The sequence below is a fragment of the Lipotes vexillifer genome, unplaced genomic scaffold (assembly GCF_000442215.2).
Source record: "Lipotes vexillifer unplaced genomic scaffold, Lipotes_vexillifer_v1.1 scaffold916, whole genome shotgun sequence".
NCBI lineage: Eukaryota > Metazoa > Chordata > Mammalia > Artiodactyla > Lipotidae > Lipotes > Lipotes vexillifer.
The window spans coordinates 4,379,509-4,403,123 of record NW_006798383.1 but is presented as its reverse complement, the minus strand read 5'-3'; the positions used below and the strand labels follow the sequence as shown (position 1 = coordinate 4,403,123).

The window sequence follows — 23,615 nt, the reverse complement described above, 5'->3', positions numbered from 1 at the left end:
GCTCTTCCCGCAGCTGTTGGTTCCTGGCTGGCTCCGGGAGCGGCCCGCGCCTTGATCCTCACCCAATTCCCTTGGCCTTCAAGACCAGGAGCGTCCTCTTGGCGAACGGGCAGAACCTCATGCTGTAGACGCGAATCAGGCCCTCGGGAACCTGCCCCGGGGGCGCGCTTCCTGCGGGGAGAAGCGGAGGCGGTTACAGCCCCGACAGCAGCGGGGACTCTCAGCCTCCCGCCGCTCGCCGGGCCTGCCCAGTTTCCCGCGGGTGGAAGACCTCCTGCGTGGCTCCGCTCCGGAGCAGCCCGGCCCCCAAGCCCCGGCCCCGACATGCGTCTTAGGGTCGCCGCGGATCGCGGCGGGCAGGCTTCACCCTTCCCCAGGCTCCTGGCTGACGCTCCGGACATCTCGGCGCAGCACAGGCCCAGCTCGCGCCCGGGCTTGCAGGAGACTCAGAAAGTCGGTCGCCCCGCCCTTCCTCCTTCCCTCCCTCCCTCCCTCTCTCCCCCGCTCCCCGTCTCTCCCAGAAGTGCCAGCAACCCACGCACAGAAGGCCTCCTGGGCGATCCGACCCCGCGCCCAGGCTGGCTTCCCCACTCTCCGCGAGAAGGAACGCGCCGCCGCCGCCTCCCGCGCGCCTTGTGGGAGATCGTGGTCAGACGCCCACCCCGTAAGCCCCGACCCAGGGCCGGCCTTCCCGGTTTGCTGGGGCAAAGCTTCTAACACCGCAGATGGCAGTCACACCAAAGTTCAGCCTGCTGGCCAAGAGGTGCTCCCATGACGAGCCAGCCCAGCCGTACAGCGTTGGGGCATTGGGAGCAGGCTTGGTTGCCCTAAGTCACCCAGAGATAATGAGGGCGTGGCGGGCTCCCCGCGGTGCCGGCTCAGCATCGCAAGCCAGTGCGCAAGTGCGGCGGCCCTCAGATCCTCACCGTCCACCAGCGGCCCGGGCACAGGAGAGGGGGAGCACCAGTCGCCCCCACCCCCACCCTCCCTGTGTGTGGCTTTGTTCGTTTTTTTCTTTTTGTTTTTTCTCCTACGTGTGGGTTTTTTCTTGGAGCTGTTTCATAGGAATTCGTGTAATAAAGACTTGGTGTTCTCTTGGTGCAATGGAAAAAAAAAAAAGCACAAATGAAGCTCAAAATCCTCAGAGCCTTTCCCTGACCCCGACGGATGGTGGTCTCCAGTCTGCCGGCACGTGGGTCCACACCGGATCCAGACTCTGACCTCCCACACCCCGCGCCCTGGCAGCAGGGACGCATGCATGTCCAGGCCCCAGACATGTGGCTCCGACTTGGTTGCAGCTCTCCCTCTACCCAAAGGCTGCCCTTACTTCAGAGCCTGTGGCCCCCGGGGCCAGTGCTTGCTCAAGGTTCCAGAACATGCTCTCCTAAGGTTCCTTTCCATAGCCCAGGGCCAGGTCGCCCAGCCACCTGGAGAGCCATTTCCTTTTCCTGTCTGTACTAACTTAATATGACTACTGGGGAGGGTCACTGTCTCTACTGTCACCCTTAGGACACATCCTTTTAATTTTAACCCAAAGGAAACAGCACAAATCTGGATATTACTAATCTCAGAATGATGATGCTGCTTTCAAAAATCTGTTAAATACGGGGATTTTGAAGCCCTAGTAGGGGCACATGCTTAGAGTCAGGCAGGTGGGTTAGTGAATTTAGTCTGCAGGTCTATGAAAAATGTCTGGTCAGATCATTCACTCAATCAGCCCCCTCAATTAGGAAAGAGGGGGTTCTAGGGCACATAGTACAGATACTGTGTGTATCTGAAAAGAGTAGTCAATGTCTTATTTGTCTGCATAGATTTCCGAGCTGGTACCTCCTGTGCTGTTTATTTGGGGAGGAAGGAGCAGGGAGTGTTTTTATTTTGATTAGCTCTATATTTGGAGCTGCAGAGTGAGGTGATAAGCATGCCCATCTTGGAGGCTTCCTGCCTGAGTTTGATCCTGACTCCATGCCTATATTAGTTTGCTAGGGCTGCCATTAACAACATACCACAAACTGAGTGACTTAAACGGTGGAAATTTATTCTCACAGTTCTGGGGGCTGTAAGTCCCAGATCAAGGTGTGAGCAGGGTTGTTTCCTTCTGAAGACTGTGAGGGAGAATCTGTTCTGTGCCTCTCCTCTAGCTTCTGGTGGTTAGGTGGCAATCTGGTGCTCCTTGGAGTGTAGAGGTATCAGCAAATAGCGGCCTTCATCTTCACATGCCCTTCTCCTTGGGTGCATGTCTGTGTCCAAATTTCCCCTATTTATAAAGACACCGGTCATATTGGATTATGGGCCCATCCTACTCCAGTATGACCTCATCTTAATTTAGCTAATTACAACTGCAATGAACCTTTTTCCAAATAAGATCACATTCTGATGTACTGAGGGTTAGGGCTTTAACATATGAATTTATGAATTCATAATTTAACTTATGAATTTATTATGAAACCATATGAATTATAATAACCCCTTATTAACCATGTGAATGTGGGCAAGTTCCCTCTGCGTTTCAGTTCCCTCTTCTGTAAAATGTGGTGGTAGAAACTTAATGCCTCTCTTATAGAGTTTGAAGAAACATTAAATTAGTTAATAAATAAGAAATGCTTAGTTCTTGGCACAGAATGAATGTTAAATAAATGTTTGTTATTATTAGATACTAATAGATTTCATTGATATTTATAGGACATTCCATCCAAAAACAGCAGATTACACTTTCTTCTCAAGTGCGCACAGAACATTCTCCAGGATAGATCACATCTTGGGCCACAAATCAAGCCTCAGTAAATTTAAGAAAATTGAAATCATATCAAGCATCTTTTCTGACCACAATGCTATGAGATTAGAAAGCAATTACAGGGAAAAAAACATAAAAAACACAAACACATGGAGGCTAAACAATACATTGCTAAATAACCAAGAGATCACTGAAGAAATCAAAGAGGAAATCAAAAAATACCTAGAGACAAATGACAATGAAAACACGACGATCCAAAACCTATGGGATGCAGCAAAAGCAGTTCTAAGAGGGAAGTTTATAGAAATACAATCCTACCTCAAGAAACAAGAAAAATCTCAAATAAACAATCTAACCTTACACCTAAAGGAACTAGAGAAAGAAGAACAAACAAAACCCAAAGTTAGCAGAAGGAAAGAAATCATAAAGATCAGAGCAGAAATAAATGAAATAGAAACTAAGAAAACAATAGCAAAGATCAATAAAACTAAAAGCTGGTTCTTTGAGAAGATAAACAAAATTGATAAACCTTTAGCCAGACTCATCAAGAAAAAGAGGGAGAGGACTCAAATCAATAAAATTAGAAATGAAAAAGGAGAAGTCACAACAGACACCACAGAAATACAAAGCATCCTAAGAGACTACTACAAGCAACTCTATGCCAATCAAATGGACAACCTAGAAAAAATGGAAAAATTCTTAGAAAGGTACAACCTTCCAAGACTGAACCAGGAAGAAATAGAAAATATGAACAGACCAATCACAAGTAATGAAATTGAAAGTGTGATTAAAAATCTTCCAACAAACCAAAGTACAGGACCAGATGGCTTCACAGGTGAATTCTATCAAACATTTAGAGAAGAGAAAAGAACACAAAAGAACCCGAATAGCCAAAGCAATCTTGAGGAAAAAAAATGGAGCTGGAGGAATCAGACTCCCTGACTTCAGACTATACTACAAAGCTACAGTAATCAAGAGAATATGGTACTGGCACAAAAACAGAAATATTGATCAATGGAGCAGGATAGAAAGCCCAGAGATAAACCCATGCACCTATGGTTACCTAATCTATGACAAAGGAGACAAGGATATACAATGGAGAAAAGACAGTCTCTTCAATAAGTGGTGCTGGGAGAACTGGACAGCTACATGTAAAAGAATGAAATTAGAACACTCCCTAACACCATACACAAAAATAAACTCAAAATGGATTAAAGACCTAAATGTAAGACTGGACACTATAAAACTCTTAGAGGAAAACATAGGAAGAACACTCTTTGACATAAATCACAGCAAGATCTTTTTTGACCCACTTCCTAGAGTAATGGAAATAAAAACAAAAATAAACAAATGGGACCTAGTGAAACTTAAAAGCTTTTGCACAGCCAAGGAAACTATAAACAAGACGAAAAGACAATGCTCAGAATGGGAGAAAATATTTGCAAATGAATCAAGGGACAAAGGATTAATCTCCAAAATATATAAACAGCTCATGCAGCTCAATATTAAAGAAACAAACAACCCAATCAAAAAATGGGCAGAAGACCTAAACAGACATTTCTCCAAAGAAGACATACAGACGGCCAAGAGGCACATGAAAAGCTGCTCAACATCACTAGTTATTAGAGAAATGTAAATCAATGAGGTATCACCTCAAACTGGTTAGAATGGGCATCAACAGAAAATCTACAAAAAACAAATGCTGGAGAGGGTGTGGAGAAAAGGGAACCCTCTTGCACTGTTGGTGGGAATGTAAATTGATACAGCCACTATGGTGAACAATATGGAGGTTCCTTAAGAAACTAAAAGTAGAATTATCATATTTCCCAGCAATCTCACCACTGGGCATATACCCTGAGAAAACCATAGTTCAAAAAGACACATGCACCCCAATGTTCATTGCAGCACTATTTACAATAGCCAGGACATGGGAGCAACCTAAATGTCCATTGATAGACAAATGGATAAAGAAGATGTGGCACATATGTACAATGGAATATTATTCAACCATAAAAAGGAATGAAATTGGGTCATTTGTAGAGACGTGGATGGACCTAGAGACTGTCATACAGAGTGAAGTAAGTCAGAAAGAGAAAAAGAAATATCGTATGTTAATGCCTATATGTGGAATCTAGAAAAATGGTACAGATGAACCAGTTTGCAAGGCAGGAGAAAGAAGTTGAAAGAGAATTTACTGTCCTAGGAAACTACAGCTCTGTAGTACTGCTCTGCATTGTAGTGAATCATCTCCAAGGCCTTTGTGGTTGTGTGCATAAGATGTGAACATCTAGATACACACTGCTGTTAGCCACAGGTAAAAGGGCACAGCAGTTGTAGTTTTTGTAGCTGTAATTGTCAGTAATATTAACCTGAGGAAGCTAAACTGAACTGATTCTGCTGGTTAAAGATGAAGAGTTAGAGGTCCTTGTGGTAAGAAATAAGTTTTCTTCCTTCTAAGTATCACCTGTTTTTATTGCCCATATACACCTACTTGATAAGCACATTCTTCTGTGAATTTTCAGGAATGCAACTGGAATAATTTTATACTATCTAATATATAAGAAATTGATATTAATGAGGTGTTTTTATACATGCTCAGGTCATGCCAGGTTTCTACCAGTAAAAACTTATAGCCGCAGTACATGTTGTTTTTTGGAAAGCATTATTTCTTTGTCTCTAGTCTGAGGGAACACAGTACACAGACGCTAAAGGCAAAGGAAATTGAAAGGAAGTCAGATAAAAGGATATAAAATGGAAGGTACTGATGGATTTTAGTGCTTTTAAACTTTTACTTTTGTGAGAAGTTTCAATGGAGAATTTAATGCAGATGAGACTTGAAGCTTTTGAAGAGGATCTTAAGACTTGATGAGATTTATTCAAACTCAAATCCTGAACATGTAACGATGGTAAACCTCGGTCTTCAAAATTTTTTGTACTTAATACTCTCCTAAAGTGTTATTTTAAATGCTATTTGTGCCACAATGCAAATTGTCTCCTGTTTTTGCCCATGAATGGCCCTTGGAATTCTTTAAATGATGTCTGTGTTAGAGTCCATAGATACCAGTTCTGCAAAATTGCCCCAAGCAACCTCACAAGCCTCCATGATGAAGCCCCTCTACCTCCAGGTACCACCCACAGGGATAAATACCTAACTTTTTGTTACACTGTAATGTATTTTATCATACTTCTTAAAAATAACCTTGCTCCCCTTTCATCAGCCGCTACAAAGTCTTCCTCTGACATTATCTTGTCTTTCACTAAGTACATGGGTTGTCAAACACATGTGACATAGTGCCACCCACAAATGCAGCAAGGGGTGCTCTGGCCATGGGTCCCCTGCTTTAAAGGACTCAGGCCTCTGTCATGGTAACAGCAGGTAATAGCACCCAACATTCTGCCAGCACCACTGTGACCCTAAAGATATACTGCTCTGATTAACCCCTTTCTGGCTCCAGAGTTCTCAGCTTTTTTCTCTTGAATGCTGTGAGGTTTGTGCTTTGTGCCCCTACTGATATCAGTAAATCTTTCACAGTGAGAACTGGAACTCATTTTCCTTATTTATCTCTCCCAGTCCATTCTCTGGGATAGTCTATCTTTCCCCTTCCCGACTAAGAAAGAAAGGCCACTCATCTTCCTCTGATCTGCATGGTGTAGAAGTCAGGGCACCTTCTCCTGAATATCAGCCACGGATATTTCCCAGAAACCCAGCTGGAGACCTCCGTTTTCATCTAAAACCCAGTCAGGATTTCATGGAGTAAGATTGCTTTTTCAATTTGATTCTGTTCAGTTCCTCCTTTGCTCTAGCACAGGGCAAGTTCAGATTCCCAGAGTCATAGCTGATCGCAGCCAAGGTCAGTATTTGTTTCCCAGAGTCCACACTTCCTGCCCACCTTACATCCTCTACCTACCATTTACTCTGGGAGCAGTGGCAGGACTTGCCTCATCACATTCTTCTCTAGTGGTGGCTTTAAAATGCTCAAGTTGTAGTTAAAGGTATATTGTGTTTTGGGGGGTGGTGCATGGAGGGCTTGATGGAAATACAAATAAGCTAACTAGTGAGGGAGTAGCAACAGAAATCGCCCAGAGCTTAAGAAGCACTAGAGGAGAAAGCTTGACTGTTGTCCAAGACACTTCTCCCTGTGACTCAGCAATGTGGGATTTTGTCAGCCAGTTTTGTGTTTGGCACTCGCACTAAGCACTGCCTGTGTTTGGCACTCGCATTTCAGCAAAGAAATTCTTCAAGGCAGAAACACAGAGCTCCACTCCTTCCTCATGCCACCTCAGCAAAGGACACAACCATCTCTGACTGTGATAATCAGACACCCAGGACCATCCTGGATTCTTCCTTCTCTCTTACCCCTCTTTATCAATCCATCAACAAAGTCTACAGGTTTTTACCTTTAAGATATTTGTAACACATGGACTCAACAGTGGCTTTCAACTGGGCGTGATTTTGTCCCCCAGGGGACATTTGACAATGTCCATAGATATTTTTGATTGTCACACCTGTGGAGGTGCTACTGTCAGGGATGCTGCTAAACATCCTGCAAGGCATGAGACCCACCCCCACCCCCATCCATTCCCAAATGCCAGTAGTGATCAGCCTGACAACCCTGCTTTGCTTCCCTTGTTGGGACCATGAAATCGACTCCTAGCAATCTTCCTATTTCTATTCTCTCTACTCTCCTACACAATTGATAATCCTCCTGCAGCCAGAATGATCTTTTATAAACATAAATCGGATCATGTCATTCCTCTCTTTAAAACCATTTAATATATTTCTGTGGCTCTTAGGATAAAGACCAGAATTCTCAACTTGACCTTTACCTGGTGCTTTGCTCCTTCTCCAGCCTTCAGTGTTTTCTACTGATCCCCCTCTGCTCCAATCACACTGCCCTTCCCAGTTCATGCCATCTGTTTTCCTGCCTTAATTCCTTTACAAAAACTGTTCTCTGCCCATTCCCCATCCTCTACCCGCAGCAATCACTCCTCATCCTTGAAATCTCAGTGAAAACAGCACATGCACACAGAAACCAGCTCTGACACTACCCATCCAACCAGGAGAGGACCACAACATAAGCCCTATAATATCATGTTCCTTTTCTCCTTAATTCAATCTGTGATTCCTACATTCGAGTAATGGAGTGGATGTCTATCCCTCACTCCGTGGGCCCCACCAAGAAGGAAGTTCTTCTAAGTTCCATGAAGGAAGGAACTATATCTGGTTTGCTCACCAAAAAAAAAATATATTTTGTTCCAAGCAGCTAGCACAATGCCCAGTAATACTGGGTAAATATTTGTGAATGAAACGAAGAGAAGATGGCAAGATGGGAAGGAGAGACCTATAGAAGGGAAGAGGAGAGGACTGGAGAGGGGGGAGGGCAGAAGGAAAGTAGGGGAGGGCAAGAGAGTGTATGAGAGGGGAGGGAAGAGGCAAGGAAAAACTGCTGACCTTTTGATCAGTTACTTCCAGAAGCTTTCTGCCTCCTTGAAATAGTTGAGGGTCCATTAGAGTGTGTAATAAGTAATTAAAGGCTTGAAGCTCTAGATTTAGACTAGATCTGGCTTTAAGTCCCACTCAGTTTTGTAGCCTTGGACAAATTAATTCTCTTATCCTGTTTTCCTTTTCTATAAAATGGGGCTGACTGGGGGGGTTTGAATATTAAATGAAATAATATCTGACGGCGCATGGAAAGACGTCTGGCACGGTCACCACTCAATATTAAAGTCTGCTACTGATATTTATTAATTTTGTAATTATATGCCCCGTACAGGGCCACTCCAGCACCCACCTTGGGGCCAGCCCCTCGCTTCACTCTCCGCTCTCCCATTGGTCAAGACGCGTCAGCGTTTCCACCAATCCGCTTGGCTCGAGAGGGAGCAGCTGAAAGGACAGAGCCAATGGGCGCAGGGGTTGCGGTCTCCCGGATACGGTGTAAACAGTGGAGACCGCCAACCCAGCAGCCAGGGGCCTCGGTGTAACCGTTGCAGACACTGGCCTGGGTCCGGCGTTTGCTGCCCCCAGCCCGGCTGAGAGACACACGGCCCATGGCGCAAGGCCGGGAGCGAGATGAAGCCCACAACGTCGCCCTCGGCGCGTCCCTGTCTGTGAGGTGAGGCGTTCGCGGCGCCGCGACTGACTCGTCTAGTGGAAATTCTTCCCTCAGAACTGCATCCTCTCCCTATCCGCTTCCTCCCATCTCTGTAGACCTGCTTTCACGCAAATTCGACCTCTTTTCCTTCAACCCCCAACGCCTTCCTGCAGAATTCCTTTCTCTGTGACTTCTCTCCATTCCCCTCGTCCCCTTATTCAATGACCGCATTTCCAGCTCCTTCCACGCCCCACCCCTCCGTCCCTCACTATGCTGTGACCCCAACCCTCGCTGGCTTACCCAGTACTGCTCCCCTCCACTCTCCATTTCTGCCTCCTCTTTTTGGCTATATTACTTTCAGTGATCCGTTTTGCTTTCATATATATTCCCCACTCCCCACCCCCATCCCAATGACAGCCCTCCTCCCATCCTAGTGAGCTTTGGTGATTTTCCCCGAAGTTAGGGCCATCAGTCCCTTCCTTCTATCTCCTATCCACCGACTCTGGATTTGTTTGCACTTATACTGGCCTTTGAAAAGCATAAAGCAGTGCCCAGGTGTAAGCTGGTATTGCTCTCCTTCCACATTCTAGAGTGTTACCTGCCCTATGTTCACACAGCATCCTCCACCAGTCCTGGCTGTACTCTCCATTCCCATGAAGTTTCTCTCCAAACCAGTGTCTTTCTCTTGCCCTCTCCACCATCTTTAAGCATATCTTTACTATTTAAATAGAGGTAGACTCTCCCCCTCTTCTCAGTCTCTCTCTCTCCTTGGTCTAGCTTACACTCACCAAACACTCCTTACTTAAAAATATGTTACTTTTGTGTTCTAATCTTTCCATTCATGTTGACTTATTCCTTTTACTTTCTGCATTTATCTCTACATTTTAGATCTAAAATATGGCTACACATGCTCCATCTTTGTAAAGAAGCAATTTCCCTACTGGGCTCACAACCATAAAGCAGGCAGTCCTATTCAAAGTTGTTTTTTTAACGTTTATTTTAAAAATCAAAACTAATTTTAAAGGTAAGGACCAGGATGCACCCTGTTTTCAATTAGGACCAAGCTCTTTTCTCTCTCTGTTGTTTTTACTTTTTCTTTTCCAAGTATACAAGACCCCAGAAATCCTTCTGAGATTTTTTCAAGTTTGAACAGAGGTTGTGCTTCACTGGAAAAGCTCTCTGAAGAAGGTTCTTGAGACCTATGGAACTTTAGGTGGCATTTACGTTTCTGTAGTGCCTGGACTCAAACTGGTCTCACAGCAACCTTGTGTGTTTGGGCAGAAAGGGGGTGAAAAGAGAATAGATATGTTTCAAAAATTTTGATGATCTTTTGTTTACTTTGTTTAAAAAAGAAAGAAAGAAAAATATTTGAAATGTATTTTATTGATGTTCACGTATCTTTTCCCAAAGATGGGTGCAAGGATTCCCCAGGCAGAATGTTCATTTTGTCAACGACAGCACCATTTGCTACCCTTGTGGGAATTTCGTAATATTTATTAATATTGAAACCAAGAAAAAGACTGTACTCCAGTGTATGAATGGAATTGTGGGTGTCGTGGCAACTAACGTTCCTTATGAGGTTGTGGCTTTTTCTGACCGGCGGCTGAGACCCCTCATCTACATATACAACTTTCCTGGATTAACCAGAAGGACCAAATTAAAAGGTATCTTACAAGACGCTTCCTCTGCCATGACTGAAGGATTTTGTTTTAAGATGTGACCAGATCTAGCTCTTATAAATGAAGTTTTTTTTTTTTGAAGGATTGTTTTTTCAGTTTTGGTGGGTTTTGTTTTGTTTTTTGGTAATACACATTTATAAGGAAGGAATCAGGCTGATCACTTAGAATTTAATTAAGTAGGCTAGAACCTTGCTACTTAATATGTGGTCTGCTTACAATTAGCATTGCGTTACCTAGGATGCTTATTATAAATGCAGAAACTCTGCTGTCATCCAGGACCTACTGAATTGTAATCTGTGTTTTAACCAGATTCCTTACGTGATTCATACGCACGTTAAACTTGAGAATCACTGGGCTAGAACACTCTGTTAGAGCACTAAATGTTGTTCGTAAACCTTTTTCAGAACAGTATTTTCTTTCCTTATGATTTATGGAAAATCTAACTGAATGGATGTTGTATAACTTCTAAAGATAAGTCTCTGAGCCTCAATTTCCTTATCCATGAAATGGGGATAATGGCTGTGGTGATAATAAATGAAATTATGTGTAACATATGTAATTGTATAATACATTTCATCTATATATATGAAGTGTATATATATATATAATATATATATATATATATATAATATATATGTCATATATACAATGTCAATCAATGTTTCCTACCATTTAAGTTATTATTGACTCATTCATAGATACAGCTGACCCAGGCTGGGCTGTTGCACATATACTAGGGCCTCCATGTAACGATTCCCTCATTTAACACATCTTGGACAGAAAGCTTAGGAAGGCTTGAGGCTGGTCTCAGTTCTGTAGCTTTTGATCAAAGAAGTGTTTGGATCATGCCAAGGATATTCACTGTAATTTAACATTTTATTTGTGGGGAAATTTGTCTGTGTTCGTAACAGACTAAAACAACATTTAAAACATAACCCATTCATACATTGGGAACCGTCTACAGGCATATCTTGTTCTATTGTGCTTTGCTTTATTATGCTTCATAGATACTGCATTTTTTACACATTGAAGGTTTGTGGCAACTCTGCATTGAGCAAGTCTGTTGACACCATTTTTAAAATAGTATTTGCTCACTTCTTGTCTCTGTGTCACATTTTGGTAATTATTGCAATTTTTCAAACTTTCCCCATTATTATTATATTTGTTATGGTGATCAGTGATCTCTGATGTTACTATTGTATTTGTTTTGGGGTGCCACAAACTACACCCAAATAAGATGGCAAACTTAATCTCTAAATTTTGTATACGTTCTGACTGTTCCACCAAACAGCCATTCCCCTGTCTCTCTCCCTCTCCTCAGGCCTCCCTATTCCTTGAGACACAACAGTATTGAAATTAGGCCCATTAATAACCCTACAATAGCCTCTAAGTGTTCAAGTGAAAGGAAGAGTCGCATATATCTCACTTTAAATCAAAAGCTAGAAATAATTAAGCTTAGTGAAGAAGGCATGTCAAAAGCCCAGATAGACCAGAAGCTAGGCCTCTTGCACCAAATCGTTAGCCAAGTGGTGAATGCAAAGGAAAAGTTCTTGAAGGCAATTCAGAGTGCTACTCCAGTGAACACACAAATGATAAGAAAGCAAAACAGTCTCATTGCTGATATGGAGAAAGTTTTAGTGGTCTGGATAGAAGATCAAACAGCCACAATATTCCCTTAAGCCAAAACCTAATCCAGAGCAAGGCCCTAACTCACTTTAATTCTGTGAAGGCTGAGAGAGGTGAGAAAGCTGCAGAAGAAAAGTTTGAAGCTACCAGAGGTTGGTTCATGAGGTTTAAGGAAAGAAGTCATCTCCATAACATACAAGTGTAAGGTGAAGCAGCAAGTGCTGATGTAGAAGCTGCAGCAAGCTATCTAGAAGATCCAGCTAAGAGAATAAAGGTGGCTACACTAAGCAGATTTTCAATGTAGATGAAACAGCCTTCTATTGGAAGAAGATACCTTCTAGGACTTTTATAGCTAGAGAAGAGAAGTCAATGCCTAGTTTCAAAACTTCAAAAGACAGGCTGACTCTCTTGTTAGGGGCTAATGCAGCTTGTGACTTGAAGTTGAAGTCAGTGCCCATTTACTATTCTGAAAATCCTAGGGCCTTTAAGAACTGTGGTAAGGCTACTCTGCCTGTACTCTACAAATCCTGGATGACAGCGTGTCTGTTTACAACATGGCTTACTGAATATTTTAAGCTCACTATTGAGACATACTGCTTAGAAAAGAAGATTCCTTTCAAAATATTACTGCTTATTGACAGTGCACCTGGTCACCCAAGAGCTCTGGTGGAGATGTACAATGAGATTAATGTTATTTTCATGGCTTGCTAATGCAACATCCCTTCTGCACCCCATGGATCAAGGAGTAATTTCAACTTTCAAGTCTTGTTATTCAAGAAATACATTTTGTAGGACTGCCATAGATACTGACTCTTCTGCTGGATCTGGGCAAAGTAAATTGAAAACCTTTTGGAAAGGGTTTACCATTCTAGATGCCATTAAGAACATTCGTGATTCATTGAAAGACGTTAAAATATCAATATTAACAGGAGTTTGGAAGAAGTTGATTCCAACCCTGATGGATGACTGAGGGGTTCAAGACTTTAGTGGAGGAAGTAATTGCAGATATGGTGGAAATAGCAGGAGAACTAGAATGAGAAGTGGAGCCTGAAGATGTGACTGAATTGCTGCAATCTCATTGTAAAACTTGAAGAGATGAGGAGTTTCTTCATATGGATGAGCAAAGAAAGTGGCTTCTTGAGTTGGAATCTATTCCTGGTGAAGATGCTATGAGGTTGTTGAAATGACAAGAAAAGGTTTAGAATATTACATAAACTTAGTTGATAAAGCAGTGGCAGAGTTTGAGAAGATTGACTTTAATTTTGAAAGGAGTTCTACCCTGGGTAAAATGCTATCAAACAGCATTGTGTGCTACAAAGAAATTGTTCATGAAAGGAAGAGTCAGTTGATGTGGCAAACTTCATTGTCTTATTTTAATAAATAGCCACAGCCACCCCAACCTTCAGCAATCACCACCTTCGTCAGGCAGCAGCCATCAACATGGAGGCAGGTCCCTCCACCAGCAAAAAGATTATGACTCACTTAAGGCTGAGATGATGCTTAGCATCTTTTGGTAATAAAATATTTTTAAATTAAGGAAATTATTTTTTTAGACATAATGATATTGCACACTTAATAGACTACAGTATAATGTAAGTATGACTTTTATATGCACTGGGAAATGAAAAAAATTTGTTACTCACTTTATTGCAATATTTGCTTTATTGTGGTGGTTTGAAACCAAACCCATATCTCCAAAGTATGCCTGTACATGGACCGTAACTACCCTTCATCTTTAAAATTTACGCAGCTTTACAGAAATAGAGACACAGATGAACAAACTTATGGATACCAAGAGGGGTGGGGGTGGGATGAACTGGAGTTTGGGATTGACATGTATACACTACTATGTATAAAATAGATAATTAATGAGAACCTGCTGTATAGCACAGGGAGCTCAATGCTCTGTGGTGACCTAAATGGGAAGGAAATCTAAAAAAGGGGACATATGTCTACATATAACTGATTCACTTTGCTGTACAGCAGAAACTAACATAACACTGTAAAGCAATTATACTCCAATAAAAAATTTTTTTAATTAAAAATAAAATTAAATTCCCCAGCTTTATTATTTGGCTGTAGCCCTGTACAAGCAATTGAAAGTTAATTCAAACCAATAGCCAACATTAATATTGAATAATGAAATTCTAAAGACATTTATAATAAAATTAGGACTAAGTCATCAAGGATGCCTGTTGTTACCACTAATGTTAAAACCAACGTGGAGTTTCTAGCCAACGCAACAAAATATGAAACTGAAAAATTATACCTATGGGAAAGGAGTTAATGCATAATAGTGTACTGGGACTAATAAAATAATGCTCAGTAAGATGCTGGTTTCAAAATAAATATCCATACAATTAGAAGACTTAAACACTTAGGAATACTCCAAAGAAGAAATGTGACTGACCTTAATGAAGAAAAGTACAAAAATCACTGATATAAAATATTTAAACACAGGCATATTCCTGCATGGAGAGTCCAGTTATTATAAAAATATTTCTGATATCTTCACAGAGTATAATTCATAGGCTTGTCATATGTTTTAGAGAGCCAGGAGTACTTAAATGAAATGAATATTCTTCCAGAACAAAAAGTAGAGAATGGGAATAATTTGAAAGACATTGATGCCAAGGCAGAGGGCCCTCTTAGCATTATGGTGCTATAGTTATGTAGAGTGTTGTATTGGTGCAGGGATCACTCCATCAATGGAAGTGTTGAAGGCTAGGGACAGACTCTAGAATATATACAGCTAAGTATATGATGAAGATGCTCCCCTACACATACACACACAGTAGATGATATGGATTATTCAACAATGGTATTAAAACTATGAGAACAAAAGTATCAAGTTAGGTACTCATGTCATACTGTACATCAAAACATATAGCAAACAAAACTAAGAGTTCATTATAAACAACAAACCCATTGAAAAGTAGAAAAAACGTGGTAGAAAACTGAAATAATTTGAGGATGGGAAAGAACTTTTCACACGAAGGATAAAATTTTAAATAGAAAGACATGTTTTTGATTACATACAAATTTAAATCTTATGAACATCAAAAATACATGAAAAATTAACAGGCAAATAATAAACTGAGGGAAATATTTGGAACAAGGATGACCAAACATTTTCAGAGCATTTATGAAACAATAAGAAAAAAGACAGATATTCATTAGGACAATGGAACTTGCCCAAACCACAAGACTACCAACGACCAAAAACATAAAAACTCTTCCAACTCAATATTCATTTTAAAAAGTGTCTTTTAAACCAAGATGAGGTTATTCTGCTTATCAAGTTCACAATTTTTTTTAAAGTTCATAATTTCTAGGCAGAGTGCAGTGAAATTGATAGCATTCTTTTTTGTTGAAGGTGGGGGTAAAAATTGATACAAAGGCATGAATGTAAAGACAGACATAGGAGAAGGCAAAGCTTGCATCTATGGAACCACACTGAAGAAGAGCAGATAAAGGAGGGGAAACCAGAGGCTCATATGCAAGGAGTCAGAAGCCCACATTTCCCTGTTTTAGCATCCTCCTGATGCACATTTTAAACACGTTGTTGCTAAGACTTTCAATGTCACGTTTCATTTCTTCAACTGTAGGTACAAATGAGAATAGACCTTTTATAGTTGTTCCAAGAACTGGAAGATACTAAGCTAAGGACCAGATATGGCCTAAGAGTCAGAGATATGGAAGTAAGCTTGAATTACTACAACTCCCCAGGGTTTTTCAAGTTGTTTGAATAATTTTTCTAATTACCATGTTTCATATATTTATGGAATATTTTATGGTTCTTGGGCCGTTTCAAGCCAAATGGGGACATACATGGTGCAGCATGCTCAGTTTTGCACTGAAGACTAGAGAGAGTGACCTTGTGGTCTTAATTCACTCTAAAATCTTTTAAACATGTATCTGAACCTAGCTCATAGCTTTCTGTTAACAGTGTTAGAAATCAACCAAGACATCTCTTATTCCAGGAGCCAAATGTTTTTGAATTATGTAAAAATTATTAGATAAGGGAAATTAAACTATAAGACTATAGTTAATCTGAACATAATGATTAAATCCTTGTAATGGATTTTGTGTTTTAGGCAATGTTCTTCTGGACTACACTTTACTTTCATTCAGTTACTGTGGCACCTACCTGGCTAGTTACTCCTCCCTCCCAGAATTTGAACTGGCCCTCTGGTAAGTTGCAGCCTCCTGCAGAATTCCTTTCATTGGGTCACATTTTAATCCTGTCCTTCTGGATTGTATCAAAGGACATATACATGAAAAATCCAGAACAAGGAAAAATGGAAGGAATAAAAGTCCTAATCATAAGGTTTAATATAGTCACTAGTTTCAGGCAGAAAATTGGCAGGGCAAAAGCTAAAAGAGATTAATTACCGTCTTTTTCTTTTTGTTAACCTGTTATAATATTTCCTTTGTCAGGTACAGAACACATGGATAAGTACATAAAGTTTCATCTCTTCTTGAAACAAATTGTACCTTTGAATTATTTTCATATTTTCCACTAATGTTGAAATTAAGATGGTCTCTATATTAGAGCTCAGTTTGAGTAATTGTTTTTAGAGACATTGGAACAATTATATGTTCAGAGAATGGAACATTATATCCCATTTTCCATCTGTAGAGGAAATACTTGTGAATAAGACACATGTCTGGTCTTTTCTGGGTCACTCCATGTGGCCACCTTCAAAGCTGCACTCACTCTTCCATCCATAATATAAACTGCTTCAGGGGGGAATTTATCTTATTAAGGGGATATACAGAACGTTCCACCAATGATTGAGGACACTCCTTACATACCAGCATTTCTCAGGAAAAAATGTAATAATCTAGATTCTGAGAACAACATTTAGTTTATGCAGAGTTACTTTTTTAAAAAGCAGCTTTACTGAGGTATGACTGGCGTATAATATACTGCTCACACACACACACACACACACACACACACACACACAAACTTGATAACTTTTGACTTACCCATAAAATCATCACCATAATCAGGATAATGATTATATCCATCATCTCCAAAAGTTTCATTTTGCTCTTCAGACCCTTCCTTACTGGCTCTTGCCACACATTCCTGTACACCATCATTGCCCTGCCCCTCACCCCCAGGGAACCACTGATGTGTTTACTCACACTCTGGATTACTTTGCTTTTTCTAGAATTGCACATACATTATATACTCTATTTTTTGGTCTGGCTTCTTCCATGCAGCACAATCATTTTGAAATTCTCTCATGTACTGTGTGTTTCGATAGTTCATTCCTTTGTATTCCATGGTATGGATGTACCACAGTTTCTTTACCCACTCACCTGTTGATGGTTGTATTGGTTTGCTAGGGCTGCCATTAACAAAGCACCACAAACTGAGTGGCTTAAACATAGAAGTTTATTGTCTCACAGCTCTGGAGGCCAGAAGTCTGAGATCAAGGTGTCAGCAGGGTTGGCTCCTGCTGAGGACTGTGAGGGACAATCTGTTCCAGACTGTGAATAACTGTCTTTGTGTTCACATGGTGTTCTTGTATGCGTATCTGTCTCTTAATTTCCCCTTTTTCTAAGGATACTAGTCATATTGGAGTAGGGCCACCCTAAATGGCTTCATTTAATTCAGTAAAGACCCTCCTTCCAAATAAGGTCACATTCTGAGATACTGAGGGTGAGGACATCAATCCTTGAATTTTGGGGGACACAATTCAACCATAGCAGTACTTAAAGGATGAGTAGGAATCAGCTTTGTGAAGAGGAAAAGGAAGAGGATTCTAAGCAGAGGAAGGGCATGTGCAAAGGCCATGAGGTCAGAAAATATGGCGAGTTTGCAGATTTAATTAAGAGATCATAATGATGAGAACAAGAGATCAGCCATGAGAGGCAAGCCCAGAGGGACAGTCTGAGGCCAGCTCATGAGCAGCCTTGTAAATATGTGACCATGTAGTTTGCCATCCAAATCAGGACACTTGTGAGAGTGAAAGAGGTATGTTACCAATAATTAATACAGAAGGATACTCACCCTATGTATAAGTCATGCTAGTAGTCACATCATTTATCCTAGAGACATTGGGAGACTATTAAGGATTTTAACCAGGGATGTGACATGATTAGATCTGCATGTAAGGACACTCCTTCTAGTTACATCATGGAAGGATATTGGAGGGAAATAAGCCATGGACATCAATTAGGAGGCTGTGGTGGTCCAGATGAGAGATGGCTGTGGCATGGACTGGGGTGGTGAGTATAGGGACAGAGAAAAGTGGAGATGTTTAGGAGGCAGCACCATGAGGCTTGGTGACCGACTGAATGTTGGGCGTGGTGCTGAGGGAGAGGGACAGTTGAGGGTTTTACCCAGAGTTGTGACTTGGGAAACTTGAGGACGTTGTGGTGCTTTTCAGAAAGATATAGAGAGCATGGGTGGAGGGAGGTTGGACGAGGCAATGGGGAAGATGAGTTGGGACAGCTGAGTGTGCCTGAGATAAAGAAATGGGGATGTCTAGTTGGCAGTTGATATATCAGTTAGGATTTAGGTTCAGTTGCTGTCACAGAAACCCAAATCACCCTAAAGAGGTGGCTTAAACAAGACTGAAGTTTCTTTCCCTCCCATGCAGCAGTGCAGGTATGAGCAGCCCATGGCTGGTCTGGTGGCTCCCCAGTGTCTGGGACCTGTCCACCCTATTTTGTTGTTCTCCTGCTCCTAGCGTGTTGCCCTCATCTCTAGTCTGAAGTGGGGCACCAGCCATGTATTCGGGGGAACCATGTGGAAAGGAAAAGCATAAGGGGAAGGGCACAAACATTTGTTGGAATGCCCAGCCTGGGAGCTGCACACACCACTGCCACTTAGATCCCACTGGCCAGCTTAGTCACAAGTCAAATCAAGCTGCAAGGGAAGCTGGGAAATATGGTCCTCACTGTGGGTGACATGTGCCTGGCTAAAAACCAGGAGTTCTGTTACTCAGAGGAAGAAATGGAGAACAGATGTTGAGAGACACAATCTGTCACTGTCCTAGATAGCCAGACACAGAGCACAGGAGAGAGGGCTGGAGAATAACATTTAGTTGTTGTTACATCAGTTTAGTAATCAAAGTGCGAAAAGTGGATTAGAGCACCTACAGAGGAACCTCAGACAGAACCTAGAGGAAGACCAATAAAAGGGATTGAAAGAGGCAGAGGGATCTCACAGGACACTCAGAAGGAGCAGTCATGGAGCAAAGAGGGACAGAGGCATGGAGGTTCCAGAATATGCCTCAGCCTGGATTCCAGAGAAAGCAGAGCCTGAGGCGGAAGCTCACCAGCGACTTCTTTAGGAGGGAGTAAAGTTCCAGGTGGGAGGCAAGCTGGAAAAGGGGGCAGGGAAGGGGAAGGAGCCAATGTGAATGCGCATTACTTTACTGGGCACCACTTGGCTGCTCTGTCCCGCAGGTGGTCTTCTGAGAGGCCGTAATGGACTCCTGTGAACATGGACAGTCCCTGGGCTATGACACAGGGGGCTGGGGAAGGGAGAGGAAGATATGGGAACTTACCCACCTACTCCCGTTACCCTATCGATCAAAGTTTCCCTGCCCAGGGTATTAACTCCGCCACGCTTTCAGATTTATTGCAACCTGGGATGGCCCTGTGCATGTGGAGCGGGCATGAGGTGTGCCCGTGAAGTTAGTTGAAGCCTACACTGCTAGGCAGCCACCGAATCAGCTAGGCAGAACAGGTGGTCCAGGTCCCAGAAACAGTGCGAGGCCGACAGGTATGGGGTGTCCCATAAGAGCCGTGTGACAGAGAGTCCAAGAGTCGTCCAAGATTCATCCCAGAAGGTAGTTGTGGTGAGTGGAGTCCAATCCTGCAGAAGTGAAGTTAGACAAGGACTGAGAAGTGCCTGCTGGGTTTGAGATGAAGGTGGATGTCAGTGGATCTTGGAGACACACAGTTTTGTTGATGGAATGGTGGTGATGGGATGCAGATTTCCTGGAATGAGGAGAGAGTGGGCGTGAGAAAGAGGAGGCGGTGAGTTTAGAACAACTCGCTTGGGAAGTCTGGCTCGAAGGGAGGGAGAGAGACGTGGAAGGGTGAGACTGAGGGAGGGCTTTTTTTTTTTTTTTTAAGATAGGACAGATGAGCGCTTAATTTAAGTGCTGACAGGGAGGAGTCAGGAGAGAGGGAGAGTCTGAAGATGCAGAAGAGAAGGAACAATGGATAAACTAACGTTCCTAAGAAGTCAGGACCTGTAGGGTCCAGAGCACAGGTGGTGAAGTTGGCCTTAGGCAGGAGGAAAGATATGCCTTCATTGTAACAGAAGAGGAGAGGGAAAGAATGATACAGATCCTGGCAGGTCACTACACTCGCTAGCAGAAATTTGGAGGAATTCTCAGCTGATGGCCTCTGTTTTCTTTGTGGAAATCAAAGCCATTTACTGAGAGTAAGAAAGAGGTGGAGGAGTTTGAGGCTTCAGGAAAGTGGAGAGTATTAAAAAATCAGCACTTTACAGAACAGGAGAGAAAACCAACCAGAGAAACATAGCAGGACTGGAGGTGGTATAGAGGGTCCCCGGGGGTGGTAACCACGAATTTATAATGTCACTGATGCACATAGTCCTGTGATCTTTCTTCTTTTCTCTCAACTGCCCAGGCTTTCAGTCGTATCCATCCAGGGTTGATGGGTTTTCCCAGGCATCTGAGGCAGAAAGTCAAAAAATCCAGGGAACCAGTGGTACCAGCAAGAGAATGGTTGATATTGATGGATGGGACCTTTGTGACGGGGATGGAAAGAGGTGGAAGCAGGAGGGAGCTGATAGACAAGGCGAGCTCCACACCTATTAGTTCCAATTCGCAAACCACAACCCTGAATGGAGTTCTGGCTCCATTCAGGAGCCAGACAGCTCAACATTAATTTTTTTTCTGTATATGTCATCTAGCAAAGGAACTTGCTCATGATAGGCATTCACGATATTCTCTCAAATAGGTAAATGATTTAGTCTGTTTTAAGGTACTAGTACTATGATTTTAAAAGCTCAGTAAATGATCTACTGGCATCAGTGTGTACAGCACGTCTCGATCTATGAGGAGTACTCATGTGTACTAAGAGATTTAGGTACCTACACTTACTTTTCAGCAAATGTGATGATATATTCCATTTTCTAGATTTGAACGGGTCAAATCCAAATTTGATAAGGAGATAAAACAGCCTTAGTAGCATATTGAAGAGTAATATTTTAAAATAGTTATTTTGCTTTCCTAGGCGGGCACACTATAATGGTAAGCATAATTATTTATAAAATTGATATTAAGATCATAGTTTAATAAGTTATATCATAAATTCTCAATTTATATAAATTGTTTTCAAATAATTAGATAAATGTTCTCAAGATATGAAGTTCAAACGAATTATTTTTCACCAAACTCAATTTTCCTCTCAGGAACTGGGAATCGGGTGTCATTTTGTGCAAGAAATCACAACCCGGTATAGATGTGAGCCAGATGACTTTTAACCCCATGAACTGGCACCAGCTGTGCTTGTCAAGTCCAAGTGCAGTGACTGTGTGGACAATCGAAAGAAGTAACCAGGAGCATTATCTCAAAGCAAAGTAAGAGACTTCATTACAACACAACAAAGTGGGGATTTTTGTTTGCATTCATGTAACGTGATTGGATCAGTTTGGTGAATTAAGTGGCTTTGTACATGCATCCTTTTTTGTTTTTTGTTTAATACTTTTAAATTAAGTTTTATTAGAGTATAGTTGATTTACAATGTTGCGTTAGTTTCTGCTGTACAGCAAAGTGAATCAGTTATACATATACATAAGTCCACTCTTTTTTAGATTCTATTCCCATATAGGTTATTACAGAGTATTGAGTAGAGTTCCCTGAGCTATACAGAAGGTTCTTTTTTTTCCCTTCCTTATTTATTTATTTATTTATTTTAAGCAGGTTCTTATTAGTTATCTATTTTATACATATTAGTGTATATATGTCAATCCCAATCTCCCAATTCATCCCACCACCATCACCGCATGCCCCCTGCTTTCCCGCTTTGGTGTGCATATGTTTGTTCTCTCCATCTGTGTCTTTATTTCTGCCTTGCAAATGGGTTCATCTGTATATACGTGCATCTTAACTTAAAACATTCTTTCTACATATATCAATATAACTTCCTTGGAGTGGTTGTTTGCATTTTGAAAGGATTCTCTGTGCTTTGATTTCCCACTGAGTTTCTTTTAAATATCAAGCTTTTCCCACATGGTTTAAATCAAAATTGTATTTGCTCTTACTATTTCAAAACATGCCTATTGTGTGTGTGTGTGTGTGTATATATATATATATATATATATATATTATAAAAAGGTCATGTTATCACTTTTTGCTCCTATTACTTTGATGCCCAACTGAAATCTCAAAAATAAGAAATTTTTAGATATGGGAAGTGTGTAGATTATATCTTCAGCCACATTATCTGTAAACAAATGGGTAGTTGCATGTAGTGAAGTCATGGAATTGCCTGTTTAAATAGAACTGGGTCAAAGAGAAGTTCTATGACCAATGTCCTGGTGATAGCTGATAATAATGGTACCTTTGTTGAAAAGGATTCAAAGACTCAAGGTGCCCCTGAGCTGACCATTCTCATCATACTCCCCAAAGTCAAAGACTAAGGAAACGTTGGACATACACATCCTTGTGTTTGAAAAACTGCCTTCTTAAAGAGCAATGTAAAGCAAGTAAATGAAGTTTTCGAATGGAAAACCCTAAGAGAGGCACTTCTTTCTCCTCGGTATTCTTTATGTCTCAATTTCATTTTTACAAGACCCCATTGAATAGCCAAATCTGTCTCAAGGCAGAGTTGACAACACTGTACCTTTTTATAAAGTGGGTAATGTCTCTATCAGATCCTCGCCACGGCAGGCAAGTAATTTATCACATCTTTCTCTCCTTTTGCTTCCCTTGAGTATGCTTCTTTAGTTCTGAATGTTGAGTTGTGATTTTTCTATAGGCAAATAAAGTGGGAGGCAAAGTGAGTGGATTGTCCTGGATCAGAAAACAAGCAGGATTTGAAAATACTTAGTTAAGTCTTGCATTTGAGTAGTAAGTACTGTTTTTGCATGATCATTTTTCAAAATTATTCATCATTCATAAAACATAACCAAAAACATTTTGAGTTTAATACATAAAGCCATGAATTCTCTAAACTCACTTTTATAGCCATGTTGTGGTTTAAAAGTAAATATTTGGCAAATCTGAAAATAAATTCTTGATACTAGAGGTTGTAAAGGTAGCTGAATACAACCTACACTTATGGTTTTTTTGGTCCATGTGTGTTGCCAGTATTTAAAATTTGAGAAATTTCTCATAAATATACAGATTATGATTTTCTCTTGAAATTTTGGAACAAAAGTTCTCACAAGTCAGCAAACCCTCTTGGTTGGAACTGAGTGGTGCCTGCCAGCTTTAGGGGGTGTGTATAGAGAAAAAAACTCAGATTTTCTTTTTCTATGTA

The 23,615-nt window shown here is 41.4% G+C and overlaps 2 protein-coding genes across 3 annotated transcripts in view; one reads left to right on the top strand and one right to left on the bottom strand.

Annotated features, from left to right (window-relative positions):
* GSTO1 (glutathione S-transferase omega 1) overlaps nucleotides 1-488 on the bottom strand; it is an 11,297-nt gene extending 10,809 nt beyond the window's left edge. The window contains exons 1-2 of one of the 2 annotated variants that reach the window (XM_007470443.1): nucleotides 368-488; nucleotides 63-171 (exon numbers count right to left, since the gene is read on the bottom strand). In XM_007470443.1, the coding sequence (XP_007470505.1) occupies nucleotides 63-171; nucleotides 368-401 (143 nt within the window). In that variant the 5' untranslated portion in view covers nucleotides 402-488. The remainder of the gene's footprint in view (nucleotides 1-62; nucleotides 172-367) is intronic. The other variant, XM_007470442.1, reaches the window with a different exon arrangement.
* An 8,291-nt stretch (nucleotides 489-8,779) lies between these two features.
* CFAP43 (cilia and flagella associated protein 43) overlaps nucleotides 8,780-23,615 on the top strand; it is a 102,609-nt gene continuing 87,773 nt past the window's right edge. The window contains exons 1-4 of the mRNA XM_007470441.1: nucleotides 8,780-8,844; nucleotides 10,234-10,487; nucleotides 16,226-16,322; nucleotides 21,544-21,711. Coding sequence (XP_007470503.1) covers nucleotides 8,780-8,844; nucleotides 10,234-10,487; nucleotides 16,226-16,322; nucleotides 21,544-21,711 — 584 coding nt within the window. The remainder of the gene's footprint in view (nucleotides 8,845-10,233; nucleotides 10,488-16,225; nucleotides 16,323-21,543; nucleotides 21,712-23,615) is intronic.